Source organism: Chrysochloris asiatica, unplaced genomic scaffold (genome assembly GCF_000296735.1).
Source record: "Chrysochloris asiatica unplaced genomic scaffold, ChrAsi1.0 scaffold00445, whole genome shotgun sequence".
Classification (NCBI taxonomy): domain Eukaryota; kingdom Metazoa; phylum Chordata; class Mammalia; order Afrosoricida; family Chrysochloridae; genus Chrysochloris; species Chrysochloris asiatica.
In genome coordinates, this window is record NW_006408963.1 from 874,355 (window position 1) to 888,676 (window position 14,322).

At 45.9% G+C, this 14,322-nt stretch overlaps 2 protein-coding genes across 2 annotated transcripts; both read left to right on the top strand.

Moving 5' to 3' along the window:
* The first annotated feature begins 3,614 nt into the window (after positions 1 to 3,614).
* On the top strand, positions 3,615 to 4,412 carry TMEM187 (transmembrane protein 187). The gene has a single exon (XM_006877227.1). It carries the CDS (start codon positions 3,615 to 3,617, stop codon positions 4,410 to 4,412), a length of 798 nt encoding a protein of 265 aa, XP_006877289.1.
* Positions 4,413 to 10,818: 6,406 nt separating this feature from the next.
* Positions 10,819 to 13,068, top strand: LOC102819242 (60S ribosomal protein L10-like). Its single transcript, XM_006877228.1, has 3 exons — positions 10,819 to 10,826; positions 12,658 to 12,820; positions 12,904 to 13,068. Exons 1-3 carry the CDS (start codon positions 10,819 to 10,821, stop codon positions 13,066 to 13,068), a joined length of 336 nt encoding a protein of 111 aa, XP_006877290.1.
* The last annotated feature ends 1,254 nt before the right edge of the window (positions 13,069 to 14,322 follow it).

Consider the following 14,322-nt stretch of genomic DNA (forward strand, 5'->3'; position numbering starts at 1 on the left):
TAATTTCACTCAGCATAATGACCATATTGTTCAACCATATTGTGAGGTGTTTCACAGGTGCTTCAACGTTTTGTAGTATTCCTTTTTTGTATCTGTACCAAAGTTTGTTCAACCATTCTTCTGTTGGTGGGGCATTTAGGCTGTCTCCATCTTTTTTATTTCTCTTGTAGACAGCATATTGAAGGATCCTATCTTCTTATCCAGCCTGCTCTCTGTCTCTTGGCTGGTACATTCAATCCATTTACATTCAGTGTAATTATCAATAAGTACGAATTGATTGATGTCATTTTGTTGTGTGTATTTTTGTGGTGCTCCTGGATTCTTGTTCCACATAATTTTCTGTGCTGAGTTCATTTTGTTTGTGGATTTTCCTTTCATTTTCTTTTCTGTTGTGTCAATATTTACTAAATCTTTCTGCCTTTCTTTGGATGTACAGCTCTATTATTTTTCATTGAGGTTACCCTGTAATTTATTAATTTGTTCCCTGCTTAAAACCATCTGTTTTATCTTGAAATCTACTGGATTTTCTTGACTTTTGGAACTTCTGTATCTACACTATTCCGTGTTCTTGCTTTATAGTTGATTTCATTATACATTGATATCTCTGGGTCTCTATTTTCCATCTTATAGATTTGTTTTACTTTTAATCCTTCTATATCTGGATTGAGTTCTGGGTGGTGTTGTCATGACTGGTAGTCTCAGGTTGTTGTCTGTTATTGTTGGTTCACAGGTCAAAGAACACCCTTTAGCACTTTGAGGAGAGTTTGTCTGGTCATTACAAATTCCTTTCATTTCTGTTTATCAGGAAAGGGCCTGATTTCACTGTCGTACTTCAGAGACAACTTTAATGGGTATATGATTCTTGGTTTGAAATGTTTTTCTTTCAGAGTTTTGTATATGTGTTCCCATTATGTTCTTGCCTGCATGGTTTCTGCTGAGGTACAGAGCTTAGTCTTACGGGTTCTCCTTTGTAGGTAAGTTTATGTTTCTCCCTGAGCGGCTCTCAGCATTCTTTCCTTGTCTTTGAATTTGGAAAGTTTGATTATGATATGTCCTGGTGATTTTTTCTTGAGAGCTATCCTATTTGGGGTTCATTAAGCTTCCTATAAAGAGCTCTGGTAGCGTAGTGGTTATGAATCAGGCTGTCAACCTCAAGGTCAGCAGTTCGAAACTACCAGCGGTTCCGCGGGAGAAAGATGAGGCTTTCTGCTTCCGTAAAGATTTACAGCCTCGGAAAGCCTGTACAGGGTCACTGTGAGTCAGAGCCGACTCTCCATTACTTAGCAACAATAAGAAGCTTCCTGTGGGAATCCTGGTGGGCTAATGTGTCAGACTGCAAAGTTGTTGGAACTGCAAGGTCGGTGGTTCAAGCTCACCAGCTGTCACTATGTCACTATGGGTCGGAATCGACTTGACGGCACTTCACACCAACAGCAAGCTTCTTTCATGATGAAAGTTTCCTTCCAACAACTGACAGTTTTCTCTGTGCTTTTCATTGTCTCTCCCTGTTCTGGAATTCCGATCACCCATAAATTGTTCCTCTTCGTGCTGGTCCACATAAATCTCAGGCTTTCTTTGGATATTTTTTTTTTTTTCATTCTCCTTTCTAATTGTTCTTCTAGCATACTAGTATTGAGAGATTTCTCTTCAAGTGCACTAATTCAGATTTCCATTGCCTTGAATCTCTTCCTTTGCCCATTCAACGCATTGCCCATTTCTGAGATCTTAGTATTAATCTTCTGGATTTCTAATAGCTGGCTTTGTATTATTTGAAAATTTGCATTAATTTTATCTATTTGTTCTTGTAGAGTTTTGCTGAATTCTTCTAAAGTTTTCTTCTGTGTTCTCTTTGCTTTTCTTGATCTTTCTGTCTATCCATAAAAGGTACCAGAATATCATCTTCGGAATTTTTTTTCCAGTTATTCCATTACCTTTTCTTCCTCAGAACTGTCCTCTCGCTCCGCATCTTGGTCATTTATGTGAGCCATTCTCTTGGTTTTTCGTGTGAGATAAAATTGTTGCCTCTGGGGCATTGTGGGGTTGTTGTGTTTGTAAAAGCCAGTGCAGCAATTCAGAGAGCTCACCAGGTGGATATCACAGCAGAGTTCCTGGCCCTAGATGGAGCTCCTGTTGGCCTCAGTGCTATCTAAGTTCAGGGCACTCAATCCAGAAATCATTTGTGGGGCTGGTTTCAGTGTGTGTTAGGACCACAGGGCAGCTGGGGGCTGGGTGACTGGTTCAATGCTGTGGGGTTTTAGGTCTGGAGCCAAGCCCACCTGAACCCAGGCACCAAAGCAGTGCAGCCAGTCCCCACCTCACGCTGGTGTTGCTCCAGACCACGTGGCTGTAAACTACCAGAGAGCAGGGTCTGCGCTGGGGGTGGACGGGGGTGGGAGCTGGCCACACTTCTGGGCACCAGGGGAGTGTGGGGAAAACCAAGAAGTCACATCTTTTCCGTGACCCATGTGAATCCGCTCTGCCAGGCCTCCATTCGCTGCCAAAGCTGCTCACCAGCTGGTAGAGCCGCATCTGACCCACCATTCACCAGCCAGTCTCGCACTCTCACCACCCCTGCCCAGACTCTCCTCCCAGCAAGCACTCCAGCCACCTCACTAACCTTTCTTCTGAAGGTCAGGCTGCCAGAATTTTCTTCTGTGTCTGTGTTATTTGGTCTCTCGTTTCTTTGTTGTAGAGGGTCTGTGTAGGGAAGGCCTTTTTTTTTTTTTTTTTGTAGTGAAAATATTTCTCTATAACACAACATCTGCAATTCAATCAGTCATTTCTACATGTACAATTCAGTGAGCAAAAACTCAATGCCCCCAAGCATATTGTCCCTCTTTCCCCTCCCTCCCAACCCTGGTAACCATGAATAAGCTTTGCTTTCCATATATTTGCTTGCTTTATAGAAGATCATATCATGCGTGTCCTTTTGTGTCTGTCTTCCTCTCAGCATGGTACTTCCAAGGTCATCCATGTGGCAGCCAGTAGCAGGATTTCCTGCCTCTGTATGGATGGCTCACACTTTGTATGTCCATCATCTGTTGATGGACACGTGGCTTGGTTCCACTTTTCACACTTGTGAACTTAAGTGTATAGGTTTCTGTCTTGCCTTCCTGCCTTCACTCCTGGTGGGTAAACTTCTAGGACTAGGATTGCTGGGTCATGTGGTACCTGTATGTTCAATGTTCTGAGCACTCACCAAACTTTTCCCACAGTGCTTGCACCCTTTTGCATTTCAACCAGTAATACCTGAGGTTCCAATTCCTCCATACCCTTGCCAACACCTGTTCGTTTCTGTTTGGGGGTTTGGTTTGGTTTGGTTCTCATTGAGGAAGACCGTCTTTCTAACCACATTCTTTCTTTGTAACCACAAAGGAAGAAGACAGAGTGTTTTCTCGGCTGCTGCCAGCCAATCAGCCTGTCACCGCCCTGCCTGAGGAAGGTCACAGGACCGGCATCGGAAATCACGGGACTTTGTCCTGCTGGCCCAGCTGTGAGGGGAGTAGGGACGGACAAAGGTTGTTTATCTGGACTCAGAAATAACTGTGAGGCAACTGCTTGTTTCAGCTCTCTGAGCCGGATTCATACTCTGCTCAGAAGAGAGAAGGTTCCAGATGAAGCCAGAGTCCAGGCAGGCCCTCTTCCATGTCATCATCGCTGGCTGCCTGTGTGTGGCCACCATCTACTCGGGCGTTTTTCAGGGTGTCTTTGTCCAAGTAGGCTACGAGCACTACGCAGAGACCCCCGTGGCCAGCCTGCCCAGCTTCGTAGCCATGCCCTTCAACTCGCTCATCAATGTAGCCTACATGCTCCTGGGATGGCACTGGCTACACAGAGATGGGAGCATGCTGGGCCGCTCGCCAGAGGCACCGAAACTTCAGTACCTGAAGGACGTCTTTGCTGCCATGGCTCTCGTCTATGGCCCCGTCCAATGGCTGCGGATTGGGACGCAGGCACACCCTGCCGCCGTGCTCGACCAATGGCTCACCTTACCCATCTTTGCCTGGCCAGTGGCTTGGTGCCTCTACCTGGACAAGGGCTGGCGGCCCTGGTTGTTCCTCTCCATCGAATGCCTCTCCCTAGCCAGCTACTGCCTGGCTCTGCTGCACCCCTATGGCTTTGACGTTGCCCTGAGTATACATATTCTGACAGCCGTGGGGCAAGCCGTGCGGCTCCAGGCGCGGGCTGGCGATACCACCTCAGGTGTGTACCTAGTCCTGGGGGTACTCTCCTGCCTGGGCTTCGTGGTCCTGAAGTTGTGGGACCATCAGCTTGCACAGTGGCGTCCCTTCCAGCAGCTGACAGGCCACTTCTGGTCCAAAGTCTGTGACGTCGTGCAATTCCACTTTGCATTTTTGTTCCTGACAAATGTAGGCAGTCACCAAAGAGTCCCCAAAGATAAGCAGCTTTAAGCTGCAGAAAGTCCTTGCCACACACAGACATGTTCAACCGAGTGTTTCCGATTCCTGCACATGGCAATAGTGTGGGGGGTTGGGGTGGGGTAGAAGGTGATCCAGATGCACTGCTTTTTTGTGTCAGTATTTCAGTAACCAAATGTTAGACACCAAGAAAGAGATCGATCAAACGGGCCGGGTCTATGTGAATGGTGTTCATTGAACTGTTCTTGTAAATTTCCTGTACTATAAAACTTGCCAAAATAAAAGCGGTGGAGGGAAAGTGATGATCCCTGGAAATCCATCCCTCTCAAGGCGGGAGGGAGAAGGGCTGTGCGCCAGCTCCGAGAGGTTTATGAGCACTGGCTGGGACAACTGTGTGTCCCCAGTGGTGAATGACTCAGAGAGGCCAGGGCACCCCACACACATGCCCAACAACAGCCTGACGTGACCTTCGTGTTGGCCGCAGACAAGTCACATGGAAGCCAGGCCACCTCCGATCACGTGACCAAACCAACACCCAAACCCAAACCCAAGCCACCGCTGTCAAGTGGATTCTGCGCTCTAGCAACCACGTAGGACACTGTGGAACTGCCCCGGGGGGCTTCCAAGGCTACCATATTTACAGCTTTCTCCTGAGGAGTCAGTTTAAACTGCTGACCTTTCAATGAGCGGCTGAGTGCTTAACCACTGTATCACCAGGGCTCCTTTAAACCCACACACAAACCTCCAGAGCTAATTTCTAAACTGTAAGTTGCTTTGGAGCCAGAGTGTGACTTAGAGTTCCTTTGAGACTGGGTCCTTACAAACCATCTCTTCGACTAGCCTTACAGTGGGCTTCTTACAAAGTAACTATTGTGAACCAGACCCTCTGGTCTTACCCACCCGCCACTGGAGGCTCTGTTCAATGGTCGGTTCTATCCGGAAAGTTAGGGGCTGAGAATAGGAAACTGTCTCTGGGGCCCCAGAGGCCTGCCCTGCGGTGGCAGAGCTTCTCTGTGGCTCGCAGAGATCTGGGGGCACCAGCATCTTGGAGTCAGCTCCTCTACTGAGCGGGTGACTTGGGCATTCGAAGGGGTTGGCCTCATTTCAGAAAAAGTTCCTGAAAGGTGCTGGGGTTGGTATTCTCCACAACTCCCCTTTGAACTACCAACATTAATGACTATTTTGTTTTGATTTTTCAACCAATAACCTGTGATCGTTCTATTTTATATTCCTCCTGGGTCAGATGCGATCCCCACAGGAAGCCTACAGCACTCTCAAATGATTCAAAGGATTCAAGGGGAACTAGCACATGGGGTGGGGGTGGATGGGACAGTGACCCTTCAAGAAGGGAAACAGCTTTCCCCTATGACCCCCACAGCCCGGCTCCCAGACATGTAGAGACACATTCATACTACAAAAGGGCTCTCACTGTTGATCTGAAATTCTGATTTAACTTGATGTCCTGTTACTTAGGTATTTTTTTAATGAACACTTCTTTTTATTATGGTAAAAATATATATAACAAAACATTTGCCAAATCAACGATTTGTACCCATCTTCGTGGTGTCCAGCCTTTGTCACTGTCCTTTTCTGAGTTAGTTCCCACCATCAATAGACTTAGTGGCTCTCTGTGCAGGGCTCCAGAGCTGATGTCACAGCCGGACCGCTTGGTGGGAGCTTTCACGAACAGAAATGGATTCTCGCTCCGTTTAAGAGGCAACAAGTCTGAATTCAGGGTGCTGGTCCAAGGGGCAGGCTCTCAGAGAAGGTTGTTATCTCTTCAGTTTCTTCCTGCTTCCTAGGTATCTCTTACCTCATGTCTCCTCTGCACCCTACAGGAATCCCGCCTCATTCATGTAAAACAGCCCATTCCCAAATGGGATAAGAATCACAGACTTGGAGATTAGAATTTACAACGCATACTGGTAACCAACAAATCCCCTCCACTCCCACCCATTAACAGCCTTTGCTTTCTAAAGATTTGCTTATTTCAGGTGAAGGAGACCCCTCATTTCCCTGCCCCCTTGGTGGCTGATTTACTTCGCTCCTCTGTATACCTTCAAGGCTCATCCATTGTAGGGATAGACCACATTTTAGCCATCATATGGTGGTGCACATATTGCCACTGTTGCCTTTTTGTCCATTTGTATTTTTTTCTAAAGCTTTCTGTTTAAATTGAGATGAAATTGACATCATATAAAACTGACCAACATTGAAATGGAGTACATTCACATTCACAGTGTTGTTCAGTTACCAGCTTTATCTGGTTCTGTGCCTGTCTTCCTGCTCTGGGATAAAACAAGACCCCAAGTGAGTGGCTTCAGCAGATAGAAATGTTTTCTCTCATGGTTTGGGAGGCTGTGAAATTGACACAGTACAACCGAATCCCATAAGTTGCACCTGGCCTCATTAACATCACAGAAGTGAGGATTTACAACCCAGAGGACAATTAGATCAGATCACCACAGGATGATTTGCATCATATTAGATCGCATTGTGAAGGTGATTGTGGTCGGTTGTGGTTAGGTGCCATCAAGTCGGAACCAGCTCACAGCAACACGAAGCACAACTGAACCTAAACACTGCTCAGTCCTGTGCCAACCTCACAATCTTTGCTGCATCGCTGCTTTCAGCCCATCGCTGCTGCCTCTGTGCCAATCCATCTCACTGGGGGTCTTCCTCTTTTTCTTGGACCCTCCATTTTACCAAACATGATATCCTTCTCCAAGAACTGGTCCCTCCTGATAATATGCCCCAAGTCTGTATGAGAATCCTGGCTTCCAGGGAGCACTCTGGCTACACTTCTTCCAACACAGATCTGTTTGTTCTTTTGGCAGCCCAGGGTACTTTGAATATTCTCCTCCAACACCATAACTCAAAAGCATCAATTCTTCTACGATTTTCCTTATTAACTGTCCAACTTTCACATGCATATGAGGTTATTGAAGATACTGTGGCTTGGGTCAGGCGTACCTTAGTCCTCAAGCTGACATCTTTGTTCTTCAACACTTTAAAAAAGGTTCATTTGCCTAATGTTATACGTCGTTTGATTTCTTGACTGCTGTTTCCATCAGTGTTGATGGTTGATCCGAGCAAAATGAAGTCTTTGACAACTTCAGTCTTTTCTCCATTTATAAGGATGTTGTTTTTCTTGGTCCAGTGGTGAGGACTTTTGTTTTCTTTGCATTGAGGTGGAACCCATACTAAAGGCTGTGGTCTTTGATCTTCATCAGTAAGTATTTTAAGTCTTCTTCGTTTTCAGCAAGTAAGGATATATCATGTGCATTTCGCAGGTTGTTGATGAGTCTTCCTCCAGTCCTGATGCCATGTTTTTCTTCAAACAATCCAGCTTCTCAGATTATGTGCCCAGCATACAGACTGAATAAGTATGGTGAAAGAATATAACCCTGGTGCACACGTTTCCTAATTTAAACCATTCAGTGTTCCCTTGTTCTGTTTGAACAACTGCCTCTAGGTCTATTTACAGGTTCCTCAAGAGCACAATTAAGTGTTCCAGAATACTCATTCTCCGCAATGCTTTCCATAGCTTGTCATGACCCACACAATCAGAAGCCTTTGCATAGTCAATAAAGTGCAGGTAAGCATCTTTCTGTCATTCTCTGCTTTCAGAGCTATCTGATGTCAGCAATGATATCCCTCGCTCCACGTCCTCTTCTGGATACAGCCTGAACCTCTGGAAGTTCTCTGTCAATGTATGGTTGCAGCACTTTTTGAAATATCTTTAGCAAAATTTTGCTCATGTGGGATAGTAATGAGATTGTCTGATGATTTGCGCATTCTGTTGGATCACCTCTCTTAGGAATGGGCACAAATATGGATCTCTTCCAGCCAGTTGGCCAGAGAGTTGACTTCCAAGTTTCTTTGCATACTCGAATGAGTGCCTCCAGTGAAGCATCAGTTTGTTGAAATGTTTCCATTTGTATTTCATCAATTCCCGGTACCTTCTTTTTTGCCAATGCACCTTGGACTTCTTCCTTCAGTATCATTGGTTCTTGATCATAGGCGACCTCTTCAAATGGTTGAACATCAACCATCTCTTTCTGGTGCAGTGACTCTATATTCCCTCTACCTTCTTTTGACACTTTCTGCATCATTCAATTTTCGCCCATGTTGTTGTTGTTATGTGCTGTCAAGTCAATTCTGACCCATAGTGACACTGTATAGGGTTTCTGAGGAGCAGCTGGTGAGCTTGAACCACCAGTCTTGCAGTTCAAATGGCTTTGCAGTCTGGTGCATTAACACACAACACCACACCAGGACTCTCCATAGAATCCTTCAATACTGCAAGTCGAGGCTTGAACATTTTCTTCAATTCCCTCAGCTTGAGGAATGCTGAGCGTGTTCTTCCATTTTGGTTTTCTAATGCAAGGTCTTTGCACATTTAATTACAATATTTGACCTTGTCTTCTTGAGCTGATCTTTGAAATTTTGTATTCAGCTCTTTTACCTCCTTATTTTTTCCATTTGCTTTAGCATCGCTATGCTGGAGAGCAAATTTCAGAGTCTCTACTGACATCCATTTTGGTCTTTTCCTTCTTTCTTGTCTTCTTAATGACCTTTTGCTTTCTTCCTGTATGATGTTCTTGATGTCATCCCACAACTCTTCTGGTCTTTGGTCATTAATGTCTAATTCATCAAATCTATTCTTGGCATGATCTCTAAATTCAGGTGGGATGCGCTCAAGGTCACATTTTGGCTCTTGTGGACTTGTTTTCATTTTGTTCATCTTTAGTGTGAACTTGCATATGAGCAATTGATGGTCTGTTCCACAATCTGCCCCTGACCTTGTTTTGGCTAATGATATAGAGCTTTTCCAGCATCTCTTTCCACAGATGTAGCCAATTTGATTTCTATGTGTTCCATCTGGTGAGGTCCATGTGTACAGTCATCGTTTATGTTGTTTAAAAAAGGTATTTGCAATGAAAAAGTCATTGGTTTAGCAAAATTCTATCATGCGATCTCCAGCATCATTTCTATCACCAAGGCCAGATTTTCCAACTACTGATCCTTCCTCTTTGTTCCCAACCTTTGCATTCCAATCACCAGTAATTATCAATAAATACATCTGATTGCATGTTTGATCCATTTCAGGTTGAAGAAGTTGGTAGAATTCCTCAGTTTCATCACCACTAGTTTTAGTGGTTGGTGCATAAATTTGAATAATAGTGGTAATTAACTGGTCTTCCTTGTAGGCGCATGGATATTATCCTATCACAGACAGTGTTGTACTTCAAGATAGATCATGATATGTTGTTTTTGATGATGAGTGTGCCGCCATTCCTCTTCAACTTGTCATTCCCGGCATAGTAAACACTGTGACTGTCAGATTCAAAATGGCCAATGTCCATCCATTTCAGCTCACTAACGCCTAGGATATCAATGTTTATGCATTCCACTTCATTTTTTTTAACTTCTATTTTTCCTAGATGCATACATCATACATTCCATATTCTGATTATTAATGGATGTTTATAGCTGTTTCTCCTCATTTAGAGTTGTGCCCGATCAGCAAATGAAGGCCTTATACTCCATTCACGTCCTCACGGTCAATTCTACTTTGAGGAGGCAGCTCTTCCCCAGTCACACTTTGAGTGCCTTCCAGCCTGAGGGGCTCATTTTCTGGCACTAGATCTGACAGTCATGTTTCAATTTTCAATATTCTGGTGTTAGCTGGCAGTGTTCCACTGTTTTTCATAAGTACTCCGTCTTTCCTCCTTCCCAGCTCATCTGAAACCTGTCCGCTGTGGGTGACCCTGCTGGTATTTAAAATACCGGTGGCATAGCTTCCAGAATCACAGCAACTCACAAGCTACCACAGCATGACAAACCGACAGAGGAGTGGAAGTAATAGATGACACAAAAGCCTTAAATATCACAGTGGCCATTAGCAGTGCACTGGTCTCTTCTGGATAGTTCCTGTCAGTGAAATCATACCATAAGTGGTCTTTTGTGTCTGGCTCTGTCACTCAACATCAGGCTTTCGAGGTTCATGTACATTGCACCCCAATTTTTATTTGCTAAACCTGACCACTTTACACTGAGCCTGCCACCCCAAGGCCGCCTCCTCAAGTGTCCCGGGATGTTTGACTCACCGAGAAAGAGGCTGAGGCTCTGAGGACTTCCTTCCTGTGCCCTGTCTCCCTGACTTCAGAAGTACAGGCCTGCTTGGGGCGGGGGGGGGGTGTAATTATTAGAATTGCCATCATCGGTGTTACTGGGCCACCAGACTCCATGCGCAGCTGAGTGGCCCTTGTTTACTAGGTGGTCCTCTCCCCGAAGGTTAGCTCAAGGTTACAAAGCTGTAACACATCTTGGAAGCCATCTGTGCCAGCTCCCTCAGAGCCCTAGGGTCTCAGTCTTGCTTGAAATAGCCTGCCAGATACTTAAGTTATGCCAGTCCAGTCATTGGATTCCTGGCATGGCGCTGTAGGATCAGCACTGGACTGTGAACCACAAGGTCGGCAGTTCAAACCCACCAGCTGCTCCCTGGAAACCCTATACAGGGTTGCTATGAGTCGGAACTGACTCTGCGTCACTGAACGACAGTCCAGCCATCAGCAAGCTTAGTCAGATTGGCACTTCTTCTACGGATGCTTCAGCTGTTTCGGATCAGTTTTATAAAAGAATAATCATGACACTAATGACTATTAAAATAATTCAATTGATACTTATAAATCAAATATAATAAAATATAGTCAAAGTCATCTTGGGTAATCTGATGGTTTGTCAAACTGCAGTTAGGCAGCACAATTTGAGATTGTGTTTTATTCAGGAAAGGAAATGCCAAAATCCTGTGCGTGTCATTTCTTTGCAGCCTGGGAGAACAAAGGCGATTCTGTTTCTCAGCACTTAAAACCAGGCCCATCCACTAGGTAAAGCATGTCCCTCCCCCATGCCCAGGTCTCCATTAGTAGGAATATTTGCAGCCACACAAGCTGGTTCTTTCACCCAGGGTGCTGTTCGGTGATGTACTGGAGTGTGCTAGGCTGGGGTTTGATGAAGTGTCATGTTGTCTGCCTTTCACCTTGATCTCTGCTCTCTTTGTCTCCTCAGAAACCAGCTGACTTCTGGTTTTACTTCTGCGTCTTCATTCTCGCTTTCCTAGGGCCCCCCTGGCTACCACTAAGGCCTTCCTGGGGGTGTCGACGTGGCAATCACTGGAGCTAGCTGAAGTCTCTTCCTTTTAAAGAAACGGACCCCCCAGTTCCCTCCCTGCTGCCACCAGGGTTTTCACAGTTAGCCCCTACACACACACATACACTCTCTCTCTCTCTGTATGTCTATGTGGACATAGTCACCACGTGGTCCTGCATGTGCTTTCACCTCGTACAGACCGGGCCGTGGCTGTTTCCTTCTACAGTCTCCCGTTTGTGTCCACTGGGGTGGTTCCTCATTTTGCGCATGTTCCTGTATCTGATGCTTGGTGTTAACATGTGCAGCCTTCACTAGGGGATCCACCTTCAACTTTTACTAGAAGTTGCCAAATCCCCAGCCAGAGCGCTTGCCTGGAACTCCGTGCCTACCAGCATGCGGCTGCTTCACAGCTGTCCGTGCCTTCAGAATATTGGCTGTTGGTTTTGGCAGTTCACTAGCTTGGATGGTTCTTAACGTCTTTGTGCCTCAGTTTCCTTTCCCTAGAACAAGATGCTAAACAGTATGTCCCTTACAGGGTGGAGGGTGTCTCCTATAACAGAAATTTCACAAGGAAGAGAGTTTAACAGAAATTTATTTTCTCACAGCTCAGGAGGCCAGAAGCCTGAATTCAGGGTGCCGAATCTTGGGGAAGGCTCTCTGTCCATCAGTTCTGGGGCAAAGTCCTTGTCATTACTATATGACAGAAAAAGGAGCCAGGAAGCATCATGGCGGTAGCTGAAGGAAGATTACTGAGGCCTTACTAGTGAGGAAACAGTGTATTGAAATTGAATGACCTCCAAGTTCATGGCCAAAGTGGGTCAGGTCTTAGGGCTGTGGGCTTCTTCAATCTTGATGTTTCGCACTGGATTCCATGGAGCCTGAATCTCCACAACTTTGGAATCAAATTTCTTTTTGAAAATCCATGTTTTGAATTGAGAGAGAGTTCACAGACCACATAATTGTGAAGTGTATAGCACATGCACCGACTGCGAACAGCAGCCTCCTCCTCGGTAGTGTACGCAGCCTGTTGGCACGTATAGGTTGCCCTAAGGGACCCTGGAGACAGCCCTTTCCTGCCCTCGTGTCTGTGACCTCGCTCTCACCTCTGCTGTCCCTAACCTAGGCTCCAGACTAGGATGCGAGGGGCCTTTGGCAAGCCCCAGGGCACTGTGGCTAGGGTCCACATTGGCCAAGTCATCATGTCCATCCGCACCAAGCTTCAAAACAAGGAGCATGTGATTGAGGCCCTACGCAGGGCCAAGTTCAAGTTCCCTGGGCGTCAGAAGGTAAGCAGGGCTGCCGCCCACCCCCACCCCTCCCAGCTTGTGTCCCTAGGCTCCTAACCGAGTTCATTCTGATGGTTCCCCAGATCCACATCTCCAAGAAGTGGGGCTTCACCAAGTTCAATGCTGATGAGTTTGAAGACATGGTGGCTGAGAAGCACCTCATCCCAGATGGCTGTGAGGTCAAATACATCCCCAACCGTGGCCCCTTGGACAAGTGGAGGGCCCTGCATTCGGGAAGGCCTTGGTAGCCCTGACCTGTGCCCTCCAATAAACTTCCTGTCTCAAAAAACAAACAAATAAAATCAAGGGTCAGTGCGGTGGTCTGTCATATATTCACAAGGTTATGTGGTCATTGTCACTGTCTGATTCCAGAACATTTTCATTACTCAAAATGAAGCCTTGTACTCATTGGTGTGGCACTGTGGGTTAGTGCGCCAGACGGCAAAGCCGTTTGAACTGCAAGGTCGGTGATTCAAGCTCACCAGCTGCTCCTCGGAAACCCTATACAGGGTCGCTATGGGTCGGAACCGACTCGACAGCACTTTACAACAACAACTCATTTATTGGTAGGAGTCCTGGTGTGACACTGTGGTTAATGCACTGGACCGCAAGGTTGCTTTTAACAGCAAAGGTGGCAGTTCAAGCTCACCAGCGGCTCCTTGGAAACCCTATAAGGGTTGCTATGGGTCGGAACCGACTCGACAGCACTCAACAACAACAACAACAACTGATTGGTAGTCCCTCTCTGAGCTTCCCCGCAGCTCATAGCCCCTGGCAGCCTCTCACCGACCTCCTTCCTCTATCTAGGACGTTGTCTCTTCTGGACATTTTATGTCAGTGAAATCACACAACGGGTAGCCTTTGGTATCTGGCTTCCTTCCCTCAGCAGAAGGTTTTTGCAGGGTTCATTGTATTCTTCATCAGAACTTCATTCCTTTTATGGCTGAATAACATTCCATTGGGGGAGCACAGTGGCTCTGTCGGATAAGCACTGAACTGCGGTTTGAGCCAACCAGCTGCTTTGCGGAAACCAGATGATGCTTTCTCTTCCCACCAAGATTTACCGCTTCACAAACCCTATACAGGGTCACTATGAGTTGGAACTGACTCAATGGCAATTAACAACAACACAACTATATTCCGCTGTACACCCTCTCCTCCCTTACTGACATGATTAGCTTTCAAAGACCAGGTCATTTATGTGAAAATCTGTATTATGCAAAACTGGAGGATGACTACACCATTACACAACTACCAAATTACATCGTTACTGAAGTGCCAAACCACGGAGAACCCAAACCTCCACCCTCCAGCCAGCGCTGTGCTCACCTGGCGTGTCACAGGCTCTTCCTGCTAGATGTATAGTGCTAATGCGCAAACATGGCTGGGGAGCAGATGTTTTGTTTTTAAATGTTTTATTGTGAATTATGTGATAGTTTACATGGGTGAACATTAGTTTTACATTCATTCTATCGTATATCGTCTCATTGCCATGGTTACAA